The 26826-nt window shown below is 47.5% G+C and overlaps 1 protein-coding gene across 1 annotated transcript in view; it reads left to right on the top strand.

Annotated features, from left to right (window-relative positions):
* Positions 1-26826, top strand: part of CECR2 (CECR2 histone acetyl-lysine reader) — a 141547-nt gene that overhangs the window by 77295 nt on the left and 37426 nt on the right. The window contains exons 3-8 of the mRNA XM_048828145.2: positions 15409-15592; positions 16704-16843; positions 17410-17514; positions 18200-18249; positions 24405-24574; positions 25088-25165. Of these exons, the coding sequence (XP_048684102.2) occupies positions 15409-15592; positions 16704-16843; positions 17410-17514; positions 18200-18249; positions 24405-24574; positions 25088-25165 (727 nt within the window). The remainder of the gene's footprint in view (positions 1-15408; positions 15593-16703; positions 16844-17409; positions 17515-18199; positions 18250-24404; positions 24575-25087; positions 25166-26826) is intronic.

Below are 26826 nucleotides of genomic sequence, written 5' to 3'. Positions count from 1 at the left end.
GAGGATGGTCTCCAGTAAGCTTATTTGTATGCATGTAGATTCTTTTATTATTTTTAAGAAGTTTTCTAAGCAGCGCTTTTACTTTAAGAGTAAATGTGCTTGCTTAGGAAGAGCTATGTAGCCACTTATAACTGTGGGCAATTACGGTGCGTATAGCCTCTGAAAAGAGAGCAAAGCACAGAAATTGGCCTGTTTAGTCAGTCTTGCTTGCTGGGAATAATGCAGTGTAGGCAGGGAACTGTGCAACCTGGGACAATCCCAGTCAGGATGGAGAGAGAGACAGGTCTCCGCCCAAGAGAGGTGATGGCTGAGGATCTGGGAGCCTGGAGCGGGTTCCCTGGGTGGATCACAGAGACGAAATGCAGGTGCAGTTGCCCTGAACTGTAACAAAGTTGATTAGCTAACCTAGGTTGCTAGCTAACCTTTAGTCTCTTTTCCTAATCTAGGCAAAGCCAGTACTAACTTTCAGGCTCACTGATACTATTGTGAAGGAGACCTTAGAAAAACTAAAGTGGAATACCCTAGTGATCCAGTGGATTTATCTATGTAATCTGTGCAATAATCTCTGGGGCCTGATACGCAAACCCAATCATGATAGACACGGGGAACACACTGTTTGTATTAACCAACATTTACTGGCATGCTGCTGATCTTGGCTGTAATAACTACACCAATGGCTGGTGCAACAGAAAACCATAAACCAGCTGAGGCTTATACTTACAGAGTGGTGCTAGGTGCCCTATAGGACGGATGGAGGACATGTTCCTGGCCCTAAAGAACTTTGAAACTAATTCTTGACATGAGACTGTGAAAAGATTAGAAGGAAGAAAGGACAGAAGTTACAGCAATAAGATCACATGGTTATTCAAAGGCTAGTGGACAGCAGGGTGGAATGAAATTGTGGAGTGTAAGCATGGAGTTAGGTAAATAAATATCTTTGACTCACTACTTTATAGACATTGTGCTAGAAATCAGTTTTAAAGAAGAATTTAAATGAGTGGTTGGTGACAAAACCAGGAACAACATCCTATGCATGTGGTGTGGAATAATAAGCAGAGATTGTGGGAGAAGTGGACAAATGGAGCATGAAGGTTGGCAACATTGGCGAGCATACAGGTGACATGCTGAGAGACTGGATAATTCAGGAGAGGAAGAGTTATGCAGGGCATTGTGAATGTGAGGATGAGATGTTTACATTTGAAGTTATGTAGGAGGTGTCTGAGTCAGTGATGGGATTCAGATGTGAGATGAGGTGGCCAGATTACCAGCCCATGAAGATGTTCTGGACAGCAGCATTTTGCATGAGTGTAAGAGAGAATGATGTTGGCAGCCAGGGAAGCCTGTGAGGAAGAGAGCATTAATCGAGATGGGAGAGAAGTCCCTGGATGAAAGAACTGGTTGTTTGGACAGAAAGAAAAGGATGGCTATTCAGATTGTTTGTGGAGAGAGGTATGACAGGGTTTAGACACAGTCCAGATGTGAGGGACATGAAGTAGAGGAAGAATCAATGATGACTCCCAGATTATGGGGTCTTAGTGACGGAAGGCAGTGGTATTGCCGACAGTAATAAGGATCTGGGAGAGTGGAGGAAAAACAAGCTTAAACAAGTTAAGCTTAAAATGATAGTGGGACATCCAAAGACACTGGAAACTAAATAGTTCGCATGCTGTTTGTGTTTAGGGACAAGAAAATTATGGGATTGTTACTGGTTAAAGACCACGCCACGAGATACTTATCAGGGCTAACAGAACAGCTGTCAAGTTTTTGGTAGAGGAATCCCTGGGATTCTTTGTCCTAAGAGTCATTGAGTGTCAAAGTGGGTGATACTTCCCACACATTTTGTGCAGGATTTCATGTCCAGCGTGTCTGTTCTGCCAGACCTAAACATTCAGCGAGACATTGAAGCAGATCAGCAGACATTCAGTGCCCAGATGGATATTGGCATATTAACCACTTCTATTGCCTTGTCCATCCACCACCTCCAAGCAGGGATGTAAAGGCTTTCCCACCTCTTGTCTGACTTCATCTTCAGAGGCTCCCAGATCTAGTGAACTTCCTGAACATCCTCGGAGAGGGAGTTGTCCAGATACAGGGCCAGTATGCTGACCATTCTTGTGTCCTAGAACTATCTACTATATCCAGTCACACATTCTCTGGCCCTGTTATTATTTGTATTTTTGTAGCACTTAGGAGCCCCATCCTGGACCGGAACTCTGTTCTGCTAAAATGTCCCATCTCCTTTCACCTCTTGTTTTCCCTCAGCTCCTCATGGGTCAACCACTGAACAAAGGCAGTTGATACATTGGACGGTAGAGGCTGTGAAATCACTGAGGAATGTCCAGATGGCCACATGCAAAACAGACCCCTCTTCTTCAGAATAGACACCTCTTCTAATGGTGAAAAGCCAGTGAAGAGCAACTAGAGCCACTTGAAATCAAGAGTAGCATTTTCAATCCTGAGTGCTAAATGTTAAGCTCCTAATAAGTCCTTATTTCTGCCCAGCCCCCACGGTACTGAGTACCTGCATTTCTCTGATTTGAAAATTTAGGTCCAAAATCTTTGACTACCTCTTTCAGAGAAAGCAACATGACCACACTGAAGCATGCAGTCGTCAGATCAATTCTCAATAATCCAACTTCATGTCAACTACACCCCAGTCTCCAACCTCCATTTTCCTGGGCAGAATTATTGAAGGTGAATAAACTTCTGATCTCTACCCATAAGACCCTTCATGATCAGGCTTCAGACAGGCACATGACATTTGTATTGTTCTGGCACTGGTGGATAACTTCCTTATGGCTACGTGCAGGGGACATATCTCTGTGTTCGCAGTACTAGCTCACAACAGACAGTTGGACACCATGAGCTGCTGACTCGCATGCCACATCTCAGCAACCTTGTCTGCTGTCTGTCAGAATATGAGGTCTCTCGGTGTGACTATGAGACTACATGGGCTCCAACTCCCAGCAGTAGGTCTGTTTCTCAGCAGATACAGCAGCATCCTCCGAATGACCCAGTGCTGGAAAGAAATGGATGAAATGCAGCTAGCACAGACTAAAGCCTGGTAAGCCAGAGGTAATACTAGCCAGGGGAAATACGTTCAAGACTTGGTCAGGGCACTGACCTAATAATCTATTGGGGGCGTTTGCCTTCTGTCACACTAGTGCATAGGCTGTGGCAAAAGATGCCTTCTTTCATCCTCACCCAGCCAAGAGACTAATCATTCCTCGTGGATGCAGATGTAGCCATATTGATCTGCATTTCATTGCTTCTAGGTTGAATTATGGCAACATACTGTACATGGGGCAGGCTGTCAAGGTCACACGGAAGCTCTTAACTAAGTATGAGCAAAAAACCCTGACCTGAGCACAATACAGCCATGATTCTCACACACTATAATGTGTATGTGCGAAATAGGTTTCGTTCTGTTCTGCATTACCTGAGAGTGCAAATCTTTAGACTCTAGTCCATTAAAGGCTTTAACTATCTCGACTGCCTCTCCCTCTCCAAAGCAGCGGCGCTCAGCAAGCATGCTGTGGTTGACTGAGATGAGGATGAAACTTTCAGGAACCTGAGACAGATCATTCTCAGTGGAGGGCTGACTGTGGTACTCCTTGCAGCCAAGATCAGAGTGAGCCAAAGCCCCTGTGGCTGTTCCATGAGGTGTACCTTTTTACACAAGCCTTTCATCACTGAGGAATGGACAACGGCCTGGCATTATTTTTCAGGGTTTTTAATCTAACAGCAACAGAAACAGGAGGACTGGAGTGTAGGGTCCTTTGTGGACAGCATAGACGCAGTTCTGCCTCGGTTTTTAGTGCCCAGATTCTGTGGTGATGGGTTCACTAGAAATCATCATATCCTGGTTAAAACACTTCTGGGTCCTATCTACCCTACAAGACAACGCTGTGTTTCAACAGTGTCTGGAGACAACCATGTGACAACCGGAGCTCCTCCCAACTGTAGTTTTTACACTGTGGATGGGACCTGAGGCAAATGTGAAGGGGTAATGGTTTCAGGATGGCACTCAAAGGCTAAAATCACTGCAGGTGTGGGGCTAGTTGGGGTGTACATTGGTTGACAAGTGCACATAAATTGGGGAGGGTAGAGTGGTTTGGGGATTAGTTTACTGAGCAAAGCTCTGTGATTGCACTTCAAGATGCATTCTCATGGGGACACTTGGCTGTGTCCTGTTTCAACAAACAATGACAGTATCTGCAGAAACATACAGCAAGCACAGTTCATGTTACAACAATGTTCCACTTAAGAAAAAATATTGAAAACTATTTAAAATCTCTTGCTTTTCCCATGTATTGAGTGTAAATAGGTTTTTTATTCACCTGTCACAGCTGACTAAATGGTAGTCTCGGCACTGGTGTTTTTATAAATATATTGTGTAAAATAATACTGTGTTGAAAACAAAAGGATTCAGAAATTTTTGACAAAGTTTTTTCCTTTAAGCCAATTAAGCAGCTCAGAAAAAAATGCAGCTGCCCAAACCAGCACTTTATCTTCAGCCGGTCTTCCCTAAAACTAAAGTGACTGTAGTTGTTGTTTTCCCCCAAACCTATAGGAATAATTTGCCCAGTAACTTGCCTTTATGTCTTGGGGCCCAGTCCTCCTCCCATTAAAGTAAGTGACAAAACTTCTCTTGACTAATGAGTAAAGGATTGGGCCTTTGGTCAAAGAAACTTCATATTTTAGGTTTTATTTTTAGCCCTTAATGTTTTCTGAACTCTGTTGGGCCATCATTTGGATATACTCACTCTCTGCCTCTTGGCTGTTCCTCCCCCATCCCAGCCAGCCTGCAAATACAACTCCTCTCCACTTGCTAACACACCTCTTCAGCTGTTACTCTGGGTTCCCTCACTACTCCACTTTTCTTCCCCACTCTACCCAAACCAGCAAAACGTGCATACAATCCTGTCCTGGATCAATTAAAAATACAACTCATGCACTTCCAAACAATGAACGTCTTTAACCATGGACCTATGCTTTTCATCTTCAGAGTATTTTATAATCAGACTTGGGTCCAACTCTGTTTTTCTTTAGGGCTTATTCTCTTCTTCCCATCAACTGGTTTCTCTGGAATATTTGGGTGAACGGACTGATGCTCTGAGATGAGAGAATGTCAGAGTCCTGGAAGGGGTGGTGGTTGGAGAACAAAGCAGTTTTTAAGAGGGACATTGGCAATTTGATGTGGTGCAATAAGAGGTTTTTAGTGCTTCAAGAGCAAACATTCCCTTCCCTGCCTGAAAGTCACTTTCATGCCATGGATGGGGAGAGTAGACTTGGAGTGCAGCACACATCACCCTGACAGTTGTGGAGCCGCATTCTCTCTGGCTTAAAACCTACATAGAGAACAGGGAGCTAGAGAACCCTCCGCCCTCCCAAAACTTCCTGGACTTGCTTTTCTATTGCCTCCATCCTACTTTATGTATTGGAGAACAGCTCCACATTTGTACCCTCCTGCTGCTACCAGAGAAGGAGAGACAAATAAAACAGGGGCTCACACATACATGGGTACTTGGAGCTCAAAAGGGAAACTGACAAGACAGCTCAAAGTAACAGGTATGTGTGATTTCTCTGGTGCTACCTTCACCTAGCACATCCCAGTTACAGGGGTCATAGAGCGCAGATTGGCTGCTTCTGTTTTGTTTTAACAAAACAGTGAAAACTCTAGGTGAATGTGGGAGGTAAGATCAAATAGACTCTCTCCTCTCAGCCCCTATGCTGTTCCCAGGCTTCTGCCAGCCTTAAGGGAAAAGCCTCTTCAGAACAGGCAGATACGGTGAAGCTTTTTCTGTTTGGTCCAATATAGATGTCCCTCTTTCTTCTCTCCACCAAATAACATGCAGTCATTCCTAAGCCAGTCCTCAGTACTTGCTAGGGGTGAGTGGTGGACATGGAGAGAACACTAGTTAAGCGTGGAATCATATGGAGAGCTCAGACCACAGACTCTCTGGGGAATGCTAGCGAATGCCCATCTACTAGTTTGTGAGATTAATTCACTTCCTCCGCTGGTGCTTTTGGTGAGCTGGGAAGACAGTTCCTGTTGGTTCAGTAATCTGGTCTTGCCCCGGGTGTGGAGAAGGGGAGTGAGGGATATATGTGATCAGTGGTAGGACATTTTGGCTCAGAGCAGGTGAGAGGGTAATCCTGGTGTTTCCCTGGAGTGGATAAATGTGGTATAGGAGTGCTGAAATGTCTGAGTTGAAAAAAGTTTCTCTGATGCCATGTATTTGTATTATGGCTGCTGGGAGCAGCCTCTAAATGCAGAACTGGAACCTCTCCTAGGGGTTTGCAGCTGCGGTGACCTTGCTGCTTTCCTTTCTTTCTTCCTGCTCCCTTTTTGGGGGGGGCGGTAGAACAACATGCCAGCCTCAGCTGTCATATCCAGGTTAAGTGGCTGTGTTTGCTTCTGTCAAGCTGGCACATGCTTCTGTGATGTGATCTCTTATTAGATTAGACAGCACCCATCAGCTCTCCAATCCCTCAGCTTCCCTGGAGATTTCCCTCTGCTCGAATGCTGTTCCTGTTCTGTCTCGCTGTGGGAGTCAGCATGCCAACTGCTCCCTTCCTTAGCTTTTAGTTATGGAAGATTCTTTGAGATAGAGTGGGAGTGATATGGGAGTATTTTGAGCCACACAAGCTAAACTCTGAATAAATGGTCTTAGTTTCTATAAACTAACTCCTTCTTGCCCTAAACTTGGATGGATCAAGAGTTCAGCTAAGAAGACACTGGATTCCCCAACACACTCAACTATATACATTAGAGGTGGGGAATTACCTTGCTAAGCAAATCCCTCCCACCATCAGACTTCCTGCCCCCTGCTTCAAATCACTCTGGAGCAGGGGTTCCCAAACTGTGGTACGCATACCCTGAGGTTACGCGAGACATCCTGGGGGAACGTGGGAGAAATTGTGTAATAGTGGATTTTATTTATTAATTATTTTATTTATTACATTTTCATAACCGGCTACTCAGATAAAGCTTTAAAACTCTGTGGGAATTTGTTACATAAAATACGGTAATTAATTTACTTCAAGATGAACCAAGGAGAACACAGATACACAGAGACGCTGATATACAGAGCCCTTACCTCCAATCACCATACAGTGCAGTGGTACTATACAGCCCAACAACTGTCCAGTCTAACTGAGCTCAGAACTTAGTCAGGGCTGGGGATTTTTTCAGTTGTATATGTCACACTATAACTATATCTGTATGTTACAGTGAAATATGGACAGATGGCTAAAGACGGGTAGTGTTAAGAAGAACACACAAAATATCAGTGATGAGACGGGTAGGGGTATGTGGGCAGGTGGTAGATCTGGAAGGGGGTACTCAATAAAAAAAGTTTGGGAACCTCTGCTCTAGAGGAAATTCCTGACTCAACCTGAAAAGCCTATAGAGCTATAATGTCTTTTGTTTTCAGTCTGTTCATAGAACTGCCAGTTTAAGATGCTTGAAGTTTGTGTAAATGACATATTGGGGCTTTTGATGCAAATTCCAGGGCAGGGGATGTAGGGAGTGCTGATGTTGCCTTGACCTTTTCAGAAGACCCAGAGGCATTTTGCAGGGGTGTGGAAACCTCTGATCTCCCACACTTCAGGCTGTTGAATTCAGGAGACAGAATTGGACTCTTAGGCAGAGACTGACTCATTGTTTGTCACCACTTACTAATCCAGCTGAGTTCATATTAATGGTTTGCAACCAAGCAGTAACCCCCCACTCTCCCCATCAGAGGGGAAATGTCATTGGCTCAGTAAGAGTAGAAGGAAAGAGGTAAAGTGTGGGAGGAAGGCAGTGGCATTGTCCACCCTTGAACTCCTGGAGCCTCTTTCTTTTGTCCCCCCACCTCCAACCCTCCCACATAGTCATGTACATGAACCAAAGGAGTATTAGAGGTTTGACTATCCGGGTGCTGTCTCCATTTGGAAAGCTGGTCATGTGGATAGGAAAGGGTTCTTTGACATGACAGAGTCTCTTGGACAAGAGGCTGTTACGTTCCATGCCTTGAAATTGCAGAGAGATCACTTGAGCTTTGATTTCCCCCATTGAGCTTCTTTTCCTGCCCTTGCCCAGGAACCATTATTACTAGTGACTCTTCGTTTGTCCACAGCTCCCTGCAGAGTCCACTAATGTTCTCCAAGTATGAGCCAGAAGAGCTCACATCACACAAGAGTGGTGTGAGGCAAGGTGTTCCTCATCCCTGTTGCACTGGTTCTGCTATGCTCTGTCCCTGTATAACTCTGACACCTATCTGGCATGGCAGTGCTAGACCATCAGAATCACTCCTTTTTCCATGCCCTGCATACAGTCTAAGCCAGTGCTCTGAGGTTGCCTACCTTACACTGGCCTCTGATAACTCTCTTGCATCACAGAAATCTCTGAAGGAGGTAGAGAATATACTAGTTAAACTATTTTCCCTGAAGGGGTAATACCTTGCTCCCCCCCATTCTGCCTGACTTAGCTTTTCAGTAGCTTCAAAGACTTTAGCCTAGGGTATAGGCTGGTCCTTGGAACTTCCCTCCCCCTCTAAAGATAAGAATGCTAACTAGTACAGTAAAAAAAAGGCCTCCATTGTTACCCCACTTCCCAGCCCAAGGCCAGGCCTGCAGCTGTAACTCACATTGCTTCTGATAAGGTCAGCCTAACCTTTCTTTTTTTTGACAAGTCATGATAGACTGATTGATTTGTGAGGGAGAGAACCTTAGCTGGGCCCTTACATTTTTTTTCTTCTCCTGAAGTAGTCTTTGCTTCTCCTGACCCCCCGCTAACGATATCTGACTGAGGTCATCTCAACAAACACCAGAAGTCCTCCCCACTTCCTTCTAGAGGACTTGCCTTTGTGAAAAAAAAATAAAAAATTCCCTACTTATTCAGAACTAAGCTTTCCTGACCTCAGCTATTACTATTCCCCTCACTGTGGAGGGGAAAATATCTTGTATCCACCTGTCAATTAATGCTCTCACTTACACTGGAGTGACTCCCAAAACTAAGTTTGCCCCCTTTTGTCTGTTCAGAAACTACAAGCTGCCAGCTGATAAGGGAAAACAAATGTTCTTCGCTTCCAAAATGGACTTCATGGTGGTCGCCTGTCCTGTTGAGATATTTGGCTATTGAGCTAGAGGGAGACTTTCCAACAGCCTCTTCTGTATACTGAGAACCATCTGTTCAGGGAACGTATAGACTCCTGCTGATAAGGACCTTGCAGGAAAAAAAGGGGAGCGGGGGTATTGTGCTGACTAGCCAAGTCTGTTTCAATTTTCACAGCTTTAACCAGACATCAATATAACTTTCATTATTTCCTCTTATTGGCCAAGCAGTAGAGGGAACTACTAGTGTGACCATTCCTTTCACCCCGCTGTTTCTTGAGGGGAAAGGTTGAGACTCCCGGTCTCATCGTTTCCATATTCCTACCATTTTGGAGAACTCTTGGGTAGGCGATAGAGGAGGATTACTTCTGGGCCCCCTTCTAGTCTTGAGGTTATGTCACAATTCTTAGTTCTGTCCCAAATAATGTTGTTTCCCTCTCGAGATCAAAACATGCCTGCCATTGTCCCAGCTCTTTCTGTGGCATTTAGTCATTCATTGTCACAAAGAAAATAGGCAAAATGGTGAAGCAGGATTTAATATACAAGAGGCTTAAAATACTGTAACGTGACGAATATTGTAGCAATGAGTCCAGCCAACTATTTGGCATCTGTGAACCCTCAGAATGCTTAACTACACGTGCTAGTGTTAGCTGAACATCAACAATAAAAAATTCTGCCTCTGGTGTGTTTTCAGTTCGTTATCACACATTTCCTTGTCATCTAATATTGACAATCAGAAGTTGGTCTGGGTTTTTCTGTAACACAACTGGCAGTGGGTAGCCCCATTAAGAAAGGATGATGTGGCAATAATTCTATACTTGGACCATTGTGAAGGGCCTGGGTTCCTCTTGATGGGATCGGAAGTGGAGATAGACTCTGGAACTGTGTTATTGAATCAGGATATTGGTAAACAAAAGCAAGTCTTCTGTCTTCCAGTCACGCTCCAATATCTTGGAGCCTGTTTCAGAAAAGGCACAGGCAGCCTCCCTCTTAGAAGAGGACAGTGAAAATAATAATAATTTTTTTTAAATGGTGTCATCCCAACAATGCTGCACTGACTGAGAAGTGATTTCAGCTCTCAGAATGAGGTCTTTCCCTGGACTGTTTTGTGGGCCAGACGTCTACAGCTCTATTATGTCCTCTCCCAAGTCCACCCTCCACAAGCACTGGACAAATCTTCCCATTTCTCCCAAGCCCTTCTGAAAGCCTCCCACCTCCTTGTGGTTGTCTCCTGTTCCAAAGGATCTCTTTTGGAACCTGGCTCTGCATACTGAGCACAGATAAGTGCCTGGAAGGAGGAGGTTCACTCAGCATGCAGGATGGGTCAGGAGAAATGTTCTTTCTTTACACCACCAGGAAGAGGACTGTAGACGAGGGGGTGCTCTGTGACTGTAGGGCCTTCTTCCGCTCCTCCCTGGTCTCACGCATCCGGGCAGAATTCCTCTGGGCGGCGTCCGCTGGCTCCTTGACGCCTTAGAGGAGCAGTGGGCGCTGTCCGGGGCTCTCTGCTTGGTGTCCCCGTCCGGGTCCCTTCGTTTAGCCCTGTGACCTCACTCCTGTCCCTGTTATATCTTTAGTTGTCCCCCAAACTTAATTGAGATCCCGGACCTTGTGGATCCTCCCCTTAGGCTGGGGGAGGTCCTTTAGTAGGCCCGCCCATCTCCAGGATCCCAACAGACTGAGAGAAAAATGCAGGTCAGTGCACTAAAATACAGAGCTGAGAAGGGTGCTTTGAATGCAGGGAAATCCATTGTTTGGACACATTGCTCAGTAGTAATAGCCTGCCTGTGGGAGGAGTCCCAGGCTTCTCTTAGAGATGGTCTAAGCTGCAGTGCTGTCCTCTTGGGAGTGGAGTATTTATTTCTCTTAAGTGTGTAAACCCTGATGCCCAGATGGAGAAGCCCTTCCATGGACTTGTTCCCATCCCCTCTGTGCCAAACTGCCCTGAAACTTTTGCAGCTTCTACTACAGATCATGAGCAACTCATGTATTACCCGTGTATTAAGTGTTCTCCAAATATAAAAGAAAGTGTGATAATACAAAGCGTATTAATGGCATGATGGTTTATAAAATAAAGGGGAGGGCAGGGGGAGGGAGATCACGTGTGTGTATATATAAATATGTGTTATGGTTCCTTACTTGTAAGTGTCTTTGTGGAGGTACATCTTTGGGAGAGTTTTCTAACAGTCCTTTGTTTTAGAGTTATATGAATGCTCTGACTTGGTGTGTCTGGGTGTAAAAGGGTGAGATCTAGAGCTGTGGGTGTCAAAGCTGTATTCTTTATGACTGGGGACTTGGTTCAAAAATTCCTTTCCAGTAGCCGCAATTTACCTTCTAGAGAGAGGTCAGGGTATTTAATCAAAACTATTTTTAGTCCCCAGTAGAAACAGAGGGGTTTGACCAATATTACACCTGTCTTCCCTGAAGCTGGCAATCAAATATACTCCTCCTTTCTTATGGAAAATCTCTTCTCATCATTCAGGATCCCCAGAAAGATTTTTTTTAAATACACTTTTCTGAGATCCATAGAATATCTCAGTCCACCAATTAATCCCTTCAACTTTAAATACCTTTATTTTGCAATGGAAGGACATTTTTTTCAGTATGTAGCCTTGCCATATGGCTTAGCATTGTCTCCATCAGTTGAACTTTTGTGTAAGGCCATGTCTACACTACGGACCTTACAGTGGCACAGCTGTACCGCTGCAGCTGCACTGCTGTAAGGGCTGCTCTATGCCAGCGGGAGAGAGCTCTCCCACCGGCATAATTAAACCACCCCCAACGAGCGGCAGTAGCTATGTGGGCAGGAGAGCCTCTCCCACCGACATAGCACGGTCTGCACCGGCACTTTTGTTGGTGAAACGTATGTCCGTCAGGGGTGTGTTTTTTTCAGACCCCTGACCGACAAAAGTTTTGCCGACAAAAATGCTAGTGTAGACAAAGCCTAAGTTATGGTGATTTTGATAACCGCAGAAGAAGGAATATGCAAATCTTCATATCTAGATGATCTGTTGCCCTTCTCCCAGTCCAAACAGACAGCTCACTGGGATTCGCAACAGGTAATAAATCCTATAGACTCAGGGGTTTCTGATCAGCTTCAGCAGGCGTTCCCTAACCTTTTCACAGAATGTAGGACTGTGAGAATGGTCAAGATCTAGGTATAGTGTAGAACTTCTCTATAATCTGGTGGTGATCCTTCAACTCCTGGACTCAGGCACTGTTAATGGGCAGCTCAACACGAGACCTAAGCAGGTCCGCTATCTGTAAGGGATCGCCAACAGGAGTCCTTGCACAGACAGGTCACAATCTTCCCAGCAGGTTTTTCCATCTCCAGCAGAGGGGGCCTGCTCCAGAACCCTTTCCAGAGGAGAACCGTTAATAGAAATATTAGAGGTGAGAAAAATCACGGGTGTTTTTCTGACAGACTGTGAAATCCACATATGGACCCCTGCTTGTCTGGGAGAAATGGCCAGCCTGAGAGAGGAGGATAAATATAAATTGGCTGGATGGAGTTGAGGGTTATTGGGAATGCCGTGAGACATCTGGTTCCCATCTCCTGTTCTCATTCTGTCCTAATTCAAAGCGCCAAACACACAGCAGCAGTGTTTGCAAATTGATGAGAGAGAGACTGAGCACTCCTGAGAACAGAGGCTGTGTGCAGCTGATATCGGGCTGATATTACGTCTAGTTTTAGCCACTTACGTACAAATAAAACTCAAACCATTTGGTTGAGTCAACAACCCCTGTCCCCAGAGAGAATGTGAATTAAATGACCAGGTCCTTCAAATCATCTTTTGGAAATGGGGAACTTCATGGATCCATTTTTTTTCTCTGAGCCTCAACAAAAATGGAGATCAAGGAAAATCAATGCATTCTCATTCCAGTGGTCCAATCATCTGATGTGTGCCTTTCCTTGTTTTCCAATTCTTGCTCAGATAACCAGAAAAATCAGAACAGAGAAAGCCATACTGCTCCTGGTAGCTCCTTCTTGGACCCATGGGCCCTTGTTCTCAAGGAACCTGGAAATGTCGGTTTGGTTCCCCTGAGATTCTGCCCTCATTAGATGATCTTGTGACTCGAAGTTCAATCAGATTCTGACATCTTGAACTTGAGAGGGTAGAATTTGGATGCTGTTAGTTTGTGGCTTTATTCTTCAAACCTGGAAGGAAGTTGTCTGAGATTTTATATAGTTAGCATATTTCCAGGAAATGGGGTCCAGGCATGACATCTGTTCTAAAAGTTTGTCAAATATTGCCTCGCTTTCTTATTTGATGACTTCATTAAAGATCTAAATGTTTAAGTGCTCTGTGTGATCAAATAGAAGTTTTAGGGGTGCTCAGTCTATAAAGAGAATCTGATATCCTGTCTGCAGGTTTTCCAAGGCAGTAACCAAACATTGCCCATTTTAAAGTTCCCAGTTGCAAGTTGGAAATTGAATTTGGCCCTTCAATGTGTCATGGAACAACTATTTGAACCAATGGCTGCTCTTATTTAAGATAGAAGGCTGTATGTTTTGATTGTTTTGTCTAGGAAAAAACAATTTCTGCACTTTTTACCCCACAAAGTGGGTACTTGAGCTGGTACAGGAATTCTTCCTTAAAATAATCCCTCCTTATTTCAGTGGAAATATTTCCTTCTATTAAAGGAGGTCACATTGCATTTACTTGATTGGGAGGTGAACTGTCCCTGTTAGCTGGGCAGAACAAAGACATTCAGAAAGGCATGTGCTAAAGCCTCCATATCCAATTCTATACAAGCATCTGTCATTGAATACTATAGGAGGTCAGGTAAAACTCCTTCAGGGAAATGGGGTCAGTCAACAAGGAATCATTTTCCACTTGAGGTGCAGAAAGAAACAGGGTCATATGGAGTAATCTGCAGAGTGGGGACATAGGCATTTCTCCACTCATTTATAAGATACTATCAGGTGGCCATTTTTTCCACAAATGATGTGGCATCAGGTCCTGCAGGTTGCCATTCTATCTTGACCTCTCTTTACTATCTTTTCTTTCTTCCTCCCTCTCTTAACATCTGACCTTCTTGCTAGTTCTCAGTAGTCTTCCCCCAGATGATGTTTTTCTCTCTGTTTGTTAAAGATTTAATGCTTTTTTTGGTTACAGTTTTGTATTTGTTTGGTTTGTGGCTATTCTGCAGTTGTGGCATAGTTCCCTGCATTGTCTAGGGAAGTCAGCTGGTGCCAAAAAGGATCCAGTTGAGGTGCCTCCATGAACGCATGTGGGAATGGCTATCCAGTAGTGTCCATTCAGACACATGAACTTCCTGTGTGTGAAAGAAAGGCATTTTTGCCGCTTCAGACCACAGATCTGGAATGCTGGCAAGTCACAGGAGTCAGGCAGCAGCACCACTCGTAACAAATAAAGTTTTAATAGTCGGTGCTTCATCTCACCCAGATTCTGTAGACTGAAACTTCCACACTCAGAACAAGCTGCATCTAAAATTAGACACACATTCATTTATCTGAGCACAGTCAGCAATCTAAGGTGTGACAGGGCAGCACTTACACCAGAACTGTTATTATTTACAGCAACCCTTAGTGTAAGGTGAGGACAAGAAGTTTACATAAGATACGGTGGGCAAGGTGGGGAGCTAGTGGCAAAGGAGATTCAAAGAGTGGAGTAATGTGGTCCGACTGGCAGGCAAGGAAGATCATTCTAGTAGCTGCGTTTTGGCCAGAGAGGACAGAGTAGTCTGAGCATGGAGAAGTGTTTTGCCTTTTAGGACAACAAAGGGTCTGACTTTCAAAATGATTTGGAAGAAGGCTCAGGAGTTGGTAATTACCTGCCTATGGCCAGGGAAAAGGGAGAGATGGTGAGCCTGGTAGATAATGATGGTGTCAGCTAAAATGGAGGAAGGAAGAAGAGGATCGGAATTGTCTGTGAATGCTCCATTGCATCTTCCTTTTATAAAAGTCCGAGTCTGCGCTGATGTGAACAGCTACCTAATGTGACGAAAAGGAGGGAGACTAACAAAGAGGCTTTAAATTATGCAAAATCCTGTATTGTCGCAGTTAGGAATACTACCAGCAGGTAGGAGAGGGTCAAGCCTAGCTGCACAGCTTTAACTAGCCCTGGCTGTCCTAGGACACAGCTCTTAAACGCATTCAGGAAAGTTTCCCAGTGTCAGTCGCTCCACTTCCTGCTACATATTAAGTTCAGTTAGGTTGTGTTGAGCCAGCAGGGCACAGCTTTCAGCCTTGCCTGGATCTTCTAATTCCATTTCCCACCCCCACTAAGTCCTGTCTTTTGCATATTAACCTACAATGGGGGGACTTGTTCTCTTGATTAGGTCGCAGACGTTTCACAGCTATCTTGAGGACATTATCAACTACCGCTGGGAGCTGGAGGAAGGGAAACCCAACCCCCTACGGGAATCCACTTTCCAGGAGCTGCCACTGCGCACCCGCGTGGAAATCCTGCACCGCCTCTGCGATTACCGGCTTGATGCAGATGATGTCTTTGACCTCCTCAAGGTGCTTTGGGCCACAGCTGTCAGATGGGGAAGATGGCAGCTACAGGGAGCTAGGCTGGGTTGTAAAACGGAAGCGGGGATGGAGGGAAATGTTTGCCTTCATGGAGGCTGTTTTTCCTTTTTCCTGCCACTGCTTGTATACATCAGCCAGCCTCCAACCCAGGGGACAGGCCGTTTAGGGGCTGATGCTCCTGTGGCATTTCTAGTCTGTCCGTTTGGGGAGCAAGAAGAGACTGGGGATTTGAACTATAGCTTGGAAGTATTTCTCTCTAAGGTCCCTTTTTTCTCTTTGTCTCCAGACCCAGCTTTGGGAATATTGGTGATGGGGTCTCCCCATTCTCTCTCTTTCTATTAACGTTAAAAGGGATTGGGTTGGTTTGGGGTTTTTTGAGACAGCCTCTTGGTGAGGTACATAGGTTTCCCATAGTCTGTATATTTTACAGGTTTGGAGATGTAATTTTTTTAATCAAAAAGAAATATTTTAAAGTCATGTTCTTGGTGGTAGTGCAGTGAATTAATAGTCATGCTTTTTCCACCTCTGGAGACCTGGGTTATGTCAGGTTACAAAGGATCTAGGCAAGTGGTAGGGTCTCTCTGTCATTGATGCATTCACAGCACAAATGTCACTAAGTAAATTGGCCTGATTGGCTACATCTCTGAAGACCATGACTTGAATATCTCGAATAAGGTGCTTCCAGAGTATTGATAGATCTGTGGGAGCTAGGAGTGCAGTTCTGTCCTGCAGCAGTGCCCCCCCATTATTAAAGTATATTGGGAGAGCTCTATGTGCAAAGTTTCCACAGTGCCTCCCATGCTCTGCATGACTTTAGCCAGGGCTAATTAGACCTTCACTGTCATGAGCACCAAAAATGAAATATTAAAACTAAAGAGAGCATGCAAATTAGAAATGTCAATCTAAATCTCTCCCTAGGTGGAGAGGGAATGTGTTCTTTTCTCTAGAGTAATTTCTTCCCAGAACTGCATCAGAACAGATGTGTTGTGGGGGGTGGAGCGGGGTGTTTGTGGAAGGATGTCAGCATGTTTTGAGTGACAGTGCGGCTGTTTTTCAACTTGTCACTGTCTCTCTCACTGCGTGCTCCCACTGAATGCAGGGTTTGGATGCAGACAGCCTCCGTGTAGAACCACTGGGTGAGGATAGTAATGGCGCCCTCTATTGGTATTTCTATGGCACTCGTATGTACAAAGAAGAGCCAATGCAGGGGAAATCAAATGGAGAGCTGGCTTCAGACAGGTAACAACAGCTTTGAAGTTTTCCTAATTTCCACACAGCCTGGGTAAACAGGGAGAAGAGGGCAGGGCAAGTGGAGCGGAATGGACTATGCAGCAATAAATCTGAGTTGAATAAAATCTGTTTGACTGCCGCTGTTGCTGGGAGGGTGACGGTGGCCTGAATTTGTGCAGGACATGGGTAAAATTGACAAATGCACCAGTAACTAAATCCTGATGCAAGGCAACTAAAGCCACGCATAGCCTTCATGGCACTACAAAAATCTGCCAGTGGGGTAGGAAGATTCCTCTGCCACCACCACCACCTTCCAAGCAATCTGCCCCTTGGAGACAGCAGCAGTTAAGAGTCACTGTCTGCTCCTGAATTAGTCACCCAGCTAGTGGTACTCCTGTCCTTCTCTCCCCCCCCCCCCCCCCCCCCACTTGGCTGCTGTAGTTAATCCCTCCCCTAGTTGGGCCCATAGCAGCTGTTCTGATTTTTTTTTCTTTCATGCTCTTCTCTCCCTCCTCCCCTGACAGCCACAGTTCCTTTCTTTGGGAGATATTTTCTAACCTTTCATTTTGTTAAAGGGGAAGTGGGGGCCAGACAAACACCCCAAATGTTCCCGGGAAAACAGGCAAGAGACGAGGGCGACCCCCAAAACGGAAAAAACTGCTGGAGGAGAATCTGTTGAGGTAAGGAAAAGGGTGTTCCTGGAATGGTTATGTGATATACTCTCATATAAGGAGGAAAGCTGGCTGGTCTTTCTTGGCATTGATAGTACCTTTTCGGGCCTCCCATTGGAACTGGAGATCCCCTGCACCCCAATTTGTGTTTTTTTCCATTTGGGTGTCAAAAGGTAATTCTCCCTGCAACCATACCCCCTGAAGCCATGATCTCAAATCATCTTGCACAGACAGGCTTGGCTGGTACTTGGGTGAGGACTCTAAGAAAATCCAGGTGCTGCAGGAAGCAATGTGGGTAAAACACTGGATGCCGTTCTTCCCACTGAGTCTGTACTGACCCATTTGATCTGCATGTTGCTAGGGGGCACATAGCAGCTAGAGAAACTGTATTTAGATGCTATTTTAAAACAAAGTCCTGCCTACCTGAAGTCATTAAAGATTTCCTGGTTCTATCCATAAGAGTAGGGATGTTATCCTGGCCAAATTCCATTTTGGCCATTTACATAATTTTCCTTGAAGTTTCATTCAAATAGGATATTTCTCACTTCCTGTACAAAATGTGTGTGGTGTTTGCTGTGCATTAAACAGCCGTTGCATTCTTCCCCAGAAGTGGCTGCATTTCAGCGGCTGGCGAAATGTCTTGTATATGTTTTTATGTCATTACCTGTGTGTATAATTACCTTCCTCTTTGTAGGGAGAAGGCTGAAGAGAACTTGCTCATGCATGAGACACAGATGAAAAATGGTAAAGACATTATGGGAGGAATTTGATCTGCTATTGCAGTTTTAAAATCATCCAAAGCTAAGAGAGACAAGATTCCTAGGGAAGGAGGAGGGTCTGTTTAGTGAGAGGCTCTCTAGAGGTGGTACCCTGTGTCTTTAGCCTGGTTGGTTCTGATTGTATTTGGCATGAGCAGTTAAAGAAATAGACTAACTTATTCCCAGGAGACTAGGCAGCTAAATGCTTCCTGTATAGCAAGGCACTATTTTGGGAATAGGAGTGACTAATGAATTCGGTTATTGTGTGGGAGGCCTGAGTTTGGAATAGGCTTGGTGGGGAACCCTCCACTACTCACGCACTAAAATCAGTAGAGAAGGACTATGTATGGACAGATGCTCTCCTGAGAAGAGGTGAGCACAGGCCATGTGGACACACATCTTGTTGTGGTAGATGCATTTTGCCCTCTCTGTTACAGGGAGAGAGTCACAAGGGTGGGTAGTATTGTAGGAGAACAAAGTATTCTCCTTGCCTGTCTCCCATCTGGTGTCAGATGTATACACTGTCAGTACTGTGTAAACCAGGAATTAGGGAAATCCACGTTCCAGGTCCTTACTGGGGAGTCCTTGGCCCACAAGGAGTTAGTGAGGTGAGATGCCAACATATTGTGACAGTTTCTCCAAAGGGGCTGGGTGAGAGACTCATTTCTCAAACATGAGAATCCATTGGTCTGAATATTACTTATGGGTTAGACCTGCCCATTCTTCTTCGAGTGCTTGCTGATGTCCATCCATATTAGGTGTATGTGCTGGCCACATGCACTGGTGCCGGAAGATTTTCCCTCAGCAGTATCCATAGGGGACTGGCTCTGGCGCCCTCTGGAGTGGCGCCCGCATGGCGCAGTATAAGGGGCGCCTCTGGCTCCCCACCACCCTCAGTTCCTTCTTGCCACCAGTGACGGAGCTGGAACGTTCGCTGCTTTGGCTAGCGTTGTTTTGTTCTCCGTTCCCGCAAACTTTGTAAAATCTGTAATATGGCTAGTAGTTGAGTCAGTTACCCTTAATAGTAATTCTTGGAGTCTTCGTTAGTCCCGAACAGGACTCAGCCTGGCTTTAAGCCCTGCAATCGTTGCAAACGGCCTATGCCCGTCAGCGATCCACATAGTAGCTGCCTAAGGTGCTTGTGCGAAGGGCACATAAGCGACAAGTGTCTTTTTTGTAAGTCCTTCAAACCCAGGACGAATAAGGAGCGGGACAGTCGCCTGAAAGTGCTCGTGATGGAGTCAGCCCTCACTCGGGCACTGGAGCAACGGTCTGACTCGGCACCACGGAGTCGGTGCGCAGCACTCCGTCGGCGCCATCCACGAGCTGGCACCTGTCTCACCCCGCTGCTCTGGCCAAGAAGCCAAAGAAGACAGGGAGGGGAAGATCTCCTACTTTCCTCAAGGGAAAGGAGAGGGCTGGGGGTGAGCAAAGACCCACTCCGGGCAGCTCTGGCTGTACCCCAGTCTCTGGGTAAACCCACCTTGGGATCTCCACGTATGTCCCTGCCTCCCCAGCACCGTTCCCCATCACATGGGATGTCCCACCACCACTCGCCCACCCGAAGTCATCACGCCTCAGGGAGGCAGGCTCAGCGGAGCCCTTTTCAGTCCCCGGACCTTGGGCACTGACAATACCTCGCCGGTAGCTTGGCGTAGATCCACTGAGGCATGCGTGTCGTGTGTCGTTGTCGTCCCCTCCCGCTCCACGAGCACCGAGACCGACCCCTTGCGTTGCAGAGACCTTGGTACAGATCCCGGGACCGATCGAGGGACCAAAGCCAACAGTCACCAGACTGCCATTGTCGGTCTCCGAAACAGGGATCTCTGCATTCGGGATGTCCCTCCCGGCAACTGGCTTGTGATAGCTCCCGGTCCCGATTGACATCCCAGTACTGGTCAGGTAGCAGAAGGTGAAGATTGCCAAGTTTCCCATGCCGATACGCCGAACACAGTCAGTCCCCAAGGCCCCGACCAAGATGTTCGTCTCGCTCGGACAAGTCTGCCTCCAAGCGCAGTGACTGGCACCGGTCAGATAAGAGCTGCCACTCCACCCGATGCTGGTCGCAGGGTAGCGACCGCTCCAGCTCCAGCACTGAGCAAGGCTCCCTAACAGTGGGGCAGCTTCCGGTGCCTGCATTGCCTCCTACATCATCAGCACTGAACCATGGAACCTCTGGGGGTTCACCCAACCTTCACAGGCTGCCTGGCGGTGTCGGGAGCCTCGGACAGGCCAGCGGCCTCAACATCCCAACCCTCTCCAGTCCACAAGACTTTGCGGGGAAGGACCCCACAGGTCCAGAAGAACCCAGAAGAGCAGCCTGCTGGACAACCAGTGGACATCGAGGCTCCTGCGGTATTCTGGGCAATCCTCGAGGAGGGCACGACAGCGGCTAGAGCAGCCCTCCAAGCAGCTTCAGATGCAGCAGATTCTGCAACCCGCACCATGGCCTCCCCCGTCTCCATGCGGCGAGCTTCCTTGCTGCTCCTCTCGGGCTTGTCCACCGAGGCTCAGCAGTCGATGCAGGACCTTCCCTTGGGTGGCCAGGCCCTATTTGCAGAACAGACTGATACCAAGCTGCACGGTTTAAAGGACTCCCATACCACCCTGAAAACACTAGGGCTGTACGTCCCAGGCCCGGCACGTAAGCAGTTCAAACCACAACAGCCTCAGGGACAAGGGAGCCAGCCTCAGCAGGACCTGCCTCACAAGAAGGCCAAGGGCTACAAGCGCCACCCTCGCCACCCTCCTCCACCTCCTGCTCAGTCGGGCTTCACCCAGAATAAGCAAGGGGCCAAGCTACCAGACTGTTCCCTGGATCCACCTTCCCTGTTTTTTCCCCACTGCCTTGCCTTTTTCCTCCCCGCATGGACCACTATAATCTTGGACTGCTGGGTCCTGAACACAGTGGCACAGGGCTACACCCTCTTGTTTCTTTCTACCTCACTTCCCAATCCCTCTTCAGGGACTGTTCTCATGAGAGTCTACTCGTGCAGGAGGTTCAAGGGTTGCTGCATCTGGGGGCAGTAGAGGAAGTTCCTCTAGAGTACAGGAACAGGGGGGCTTATTCCCGATACTTTTTAATCCCAAAGGCCAAGGGCAGTCTACGACCCATTCTGGACCTGTGAGACCTCAATAAGTACCTAAAGAAGCTGAAGTGGTCTCCCTGGCCTCTATCATCCCCTCCCTGGATCCAGGAGACTGGTATGCTGCCCTCAGCGTAAAGTATGCATACTTCCACATAGCTATCTTCCAAGAACACAGAATTTCTCTGATTCACGGTGGGACCCGGCCATTGCCAATTTAAGGTCCTCCAGTTTGGCCTGGTGACAGCACCGAGGGTGTTTACCAAGTGGATGTCAGTGGTGGCGGCTTACCTCAGGTGCCGGGGTATCCAGATCTACCCATACCTCGATGACCGGCTGGTCAAGGGTAGCTCCAGATCTCAGGTCCAAAAGGATGTTGCAGTGCTACAAGCCATGTGCCGCTCCCTGGGCCTACTAGTGAATGGCAGAAAATCTATGTTAGTTCCAATGCAAAGGATAGAATTAATCGGAGCAGTGCTCGACTCGACCTGCACCAGAGTGTTCCTGCCGCGAGAAAGGTTTCAGACATTAGCAGACCTTGTTGCAGAGGTGTCTGCGTTCCCCTGACTACAGCCAGCATCTGTCTGCATCTGCTGGGCCACATGGCAGCTTGAACATATGATGTATCCATGCCAGGCTCCGGATGCGGCCCCTGCAACAATGGCTGACGATGGTCTATTCCCAATCCAGGGATCACCTGGACAAAATCGTTACCATCCCCCCGGCAATACTCACCTCGCTGCGATGGTGGACTGATCGTGAGATGGTCCTAGAGGGAGTTCCGTTCAACAACCCCCCTCACTCTATCGAGTTGGTGTTGGAAGCCTCAGACGTCGGCTGCAGTGCGCACCTCAGAGTTCTCCAGACCCAGGGTATGTGGTCCCCGGAGGAGATGGTGCTACACATAAACGTCAAAGAACTCAGAGCGGTCCGGTTAGTATGCAGCGTCTTCCTTCCTCACCTGTCGGGCAAGGTGGAGAGAGTCCTGATGGACAACACAGCCTCGATGTTCTACATCAACAGGCAAGGGGGAGCGTGCTCATCGGCTGTCTGCCAAGAGGCACTCTGTCTATGGGACTTGTGCATTGACTGCGAGATCCACCTGGAAACTTGTCACCTCCCTGGTGTCAAGAACACGCTAGCAGATCACCTCAACGCGGCCTTTTCCTCTCACCACAAGTGGTTGCACCACCTGGAGGTGGAGAACTCCCCAAGTGGACCTGTTCGCTACCAGGCAAAACAGAAAATGGCATCAGTTTTGTTCTTGGCGAGGTCTGGACAAGGACTCCCTCTCCGATGCCTTCTTCCTGCCGTGGTTGGGGAGCCTGATGTACGCATTCCCTCTGATCCCACTCATCGCCAAGGTCCTGGCAAAGATCAAGCGAGACAGGGCGCAGGTTATCACGATTGCCCCGGTCTGGCCTCACCAGCACTGGTTCGGCATGCTCATGAACCTGACAGACTGGACCTGCTGTCCCGATCAGCTCTTACATTGCAACCTTGCATCCCTCCACCTCTCGGCATGGGTGCTGCATGGCTGAACCTGGAGGAGCGGACCTGTTCGGAGGAGGTCCTCCTGGGAAGTAGGAAGCCCTCAACCAGACTGACTTACCTGGCCAAGTGGACAAGATTTTCCCGCTGGGCGTCCGAAGGAGGCGTCTCTCCCTCGTGTTCCTCCATACAGGTTTTCCTAGACTACCTATTCCATTTGAGGAACCAGGGCCTGGCACGCTCTTCTATTAGAGTGCATCTTGCAGCCATCTCCACTTTTCACCCACCGATCCAAGGACAGACGGTGTTTTCCCTTGACATGATGGTCGGATTCTTGAGAGGGCTTGAGAGACTCTTTCCGCAGGTATGGGCTCCTGTCCCGGAGTGGGATCTTAACTTGGTCCTCTCTAGGCTCACCAGCCCACCCTTTGAACTGTGGGGTTCCTGCTCCTACTACCTCCAGAGGTACTGCTTTGGAGTCCCCTAATATGGAATGGACATGAGCAAGCACTTGAGAAAAAGAGTTACCTTTTCCAAATCTGGTGTTCTTCGAGGTGAGTTTGTCATGTCCATTCCACAACCCCCCTCCTTCCCCACTGTCGGAGTTTCTGGCAAAAAGGAACTGGGGGGGGGGGGAACCGGTGGCGCCCCTTATACCGCCATTTGGGTGCCACTCCAGAGGGCGCCAGAGCCGTCCCCTATGGATACTGCTGAGGGGAAAACTTCCAGCACCGCTGCATGTGGTGAGCACACACATCTAATGTGGAATGGACATGAGCAACAGATCTCGAAGAACACCAGTTACAGAAAAGATAACTGTTGTTTCCACCACGATGGAGGCAACTCTGGCTTTGTCTTTTCTCTACCCCTTCCTCAGAGTTCAACTTCTCCCTGGACTGCTGCAGCTCCACATTTGGAATTTCAAAAGAGAACTTCCAAAGCTGAAACTACATAAATAGAAATGTGGTAGGTTTATAGGATGGATGTTTTCTGCTAGCTTAGATAGTTTCAGCTTTAGAAGTTATCTCCTGGGTCAGAGCGCCGTGCTGCAGCAGTCCAGCAGAGGGAGTCTGAGCAACTGTAACCCATGAGTAGTGCCAGACCCAGTTGATGCCTTCCATTATAAAAAATAAATTACAGCTAAGGAAACTAACTCTTCCTTTCCCCACTTGTCTTTTCCTCCTGTGGGCTGCTGGATAGTCAGGGTTGTGTTTTTAGAGTGGATTAGGTTAATAATGGCATTTCACCCAAAATATTTCAGGTGCTGCCACTGTTTTATTTCCCACCTCGGCGTACAGTGCCCTGGAGTGTGTATTACTGGCTCTAGGGGCCATGACAATGCTCTTGAGAGAGCTTGGAATGAAGCCATAGCTAGGCAGGTCTTCCTGTAACCTACATGAACGATTCTTCTTGCTTCTTCCTAGACCACAACCCATGTTACGTAGGGGTGTGTACACAGCCAACGTCTTTCTTTCTTCCAAAGTTCTGGAGGGGAGGGCGTAGGTCGGAGGAAAGCCGCCAACAATAATCATTGTAGAGATAATATCCCTTTATGTTCTTGAAGGGTCCCAGGGACCAGGCCGTGGGACATGGTGGCTGCTGTGTCAGACAGAAGAGGAGTGGAGACAAGTCACAGAGAGCTTCAGAGAGAGAACCTCCCTAAGAGAACGGCAGCTCTACAAGCTCCTGAGTGAAGACTTCCTGCCTGAGATTTGCAACATGATCGCCCAGAAGGTGCGTGTGAGCACATAAGGCTGGGGAGGTGTCAGCCTGCTTATCTCTGTATGGTGACTGCTCTTGAATGCAGGGACGCTGGATGGCTGGAAGAGGGCTAAATCCAGCCAGCCATCAAACACCCGTGGGAATAGGGAATGGGAAGGATATCTTATCTGCTGCAGCAGAAACACTTTGAGCAGTACAGGATCCCTAAATATTTTCTAGGTACCATGTAAACGGACTACTAGGCTTTGTTTGCAAGGAGTGGGATTTTTGGTGATGGAGTGGTGGATAGCTAGACTCTGAAGAGTGCTACTCATCAGATAACTATTTTAAGATGGGACAGATCTGGAGTATGATCTTCCTGAGAACATGCCTCTTAAATCAACTCCATAGCCAGTATGACGCTACCCTTGTAAAGCTAATAGTAGCTTCCTGGTCACTCCTAATACAAAAATTCCCCAACCAACATTAGTGGTGTGCCCCAATCCACATCTTCTCCTTCTCTCCCTTCTTCCACCCCCATTTCAGGAGAAGCGTCTGCAGCGAACGGAGTTTTCGCCCAGGTGGATGTCTGACCGTCAATCCATTAAGCCAATCCAGCAGGAGGTGAGAAGGTTTGAAAATGGTTGCAAGCAAATACCTCAAGGGAAAAATAACCCAAATCATGGATATTCAGTGGGAAGGAAAACTTTAAAAGCATTAATGCCGAAAGAGAGCTTGATAGCAGCCATCAAATTAAAGATGAATATGCAATGGCACCAAAAGAAGCCAATGCAATTATGGGCTGCATGCACAGAAGCATCATATCATGAATCAGGGGAGTAACAGCCTTTCTTTCTAACTCAGAGGCAGCTGCACCCACAGGAATCTGTTTACTTTGAGGAGCTTCACTACTATAGAAATACTGGCAAATTGGAGGCTATTCAGAGACAATCTAAGTAGGACCTGGGGCTAGAAGGATTGATTTACAAAGGGAAATTATAGGAGTGAAGAACGTATAGCTTAATAAAGGTAAACATGAGGCTCCATATACTTGTCAGGGAGTAAAGACTAAAGGTGGAGATGAATTCCTTGGTTTAGTACACAAGGTGTAATGAGGAGAAATAGGATGGAACAGGGAGAGAAAATGTAGGTTGATTGTCCTAGGAAAGCTTAGACTCAGATCTATTAGGTCACGGAATAATCTCCTAGCGGAGGTGGCAAAAGAACCATTACTTGTATGTTTTAAATTAAACTGGACAAAACATTGGAAAACATCCTGCAAGGAACATCCCACATGAGCCAGGGGGCAGGACTGGATAGATGATTTTTGTCTGTTCTATTTCTAATACCTGTAATATGAGGGAAGAGCAGAAAGGATGTCACATGATTCCACTTGTTAAAATAAACAAATTAGAGTAGTTGAATAAATGTAGGGATGAGCCATTCCTTGTGTTATAGATAGGAGCCCATGGAGAGGGGGATGATGTACTAACCACTGTCAGTTAGACCAGGGATATTCTCCTGTTAGGGTTGCCAACTTTCTAATTGCACAAAACCGAATGCCCTTGCCCCGCCTCCTTCCCCAAAGTCCCGCCCCTGCTCATTCCATCCCTCCTCCCTCTGTCACTCGCTCTCCCCCGCCCTCACTTACTCATTTTCATCAGGCTGGGGCAGGGGGTTGGGGTGGGTGCAGGAGGGTGTGAGGGCTCTGGCTAGGGGTGTGGGCTCCGGGGTGGGGCCAGAAATGAGGGGTTCAAGGTGTTGGGGGGGGCTGGGGCATGAGGTTGGGGTGCGGGAGTGGGTGAGGGCTCTGGCTGGGGGTACAGACTCTGGAGTGGGCCAGGGATGAGGGGTTTGGTGTGCAGGAGGGGGCTCCGGGCTGGGGGGTGGGTGGAGGGGTTCAGAGTGTGGGAGGGGGTTCCGGGCTGAGACAGGGGATTGGGGTGCAGGAGGGAGTACAGTCTCTGGGAGGGCGTGTAGACTCTGGCCAGGCAGCACTTACCTCAGGTGGCTCCCGGAAGCAGCCTCGTGTCCCTCGGCCCCCAGGTGGAGGCACAGGCAGGCGGTTCTGTGTGGTGACTCCACCCGCGGGTGCCGCCCCTGCAGCTCCCATTGGCTGCGGTTCCCGGCCAATGGAGATGCAGAGCCAGCTCTTGGGGCGGGGGCTGCGCACGGAGCCCCCATAGTAGCACCTCTGCCTAGGGGCCGCAGGGACGTGCCGGCCACTTCTGGGGCGCCATGCAGAGCAGGTTGGGAGCCTGCTAGCCCCACTGCGCCACCAACTG

The sequence above is a fragment of the Caretta caretta genome, chromosome 1 (assembly GCF_965140235.1).
Source record: "Caretta caretta isolate rCarCar2 chromosome 1, rCarCar1.hap1, whole genome shotgun sequence".
Taxonomy (NCBI): domain Eukaryota; kingdom Metazoa; phylum Chordata; order Testudines; family Cheloniidae; genus Caretta; species Caretta caretta.
The sequence above is the reverse complement of the archived record's forward strand: the minus strand, read 5'-3'. Positions and strand labels throughout refer to the sequence as shown.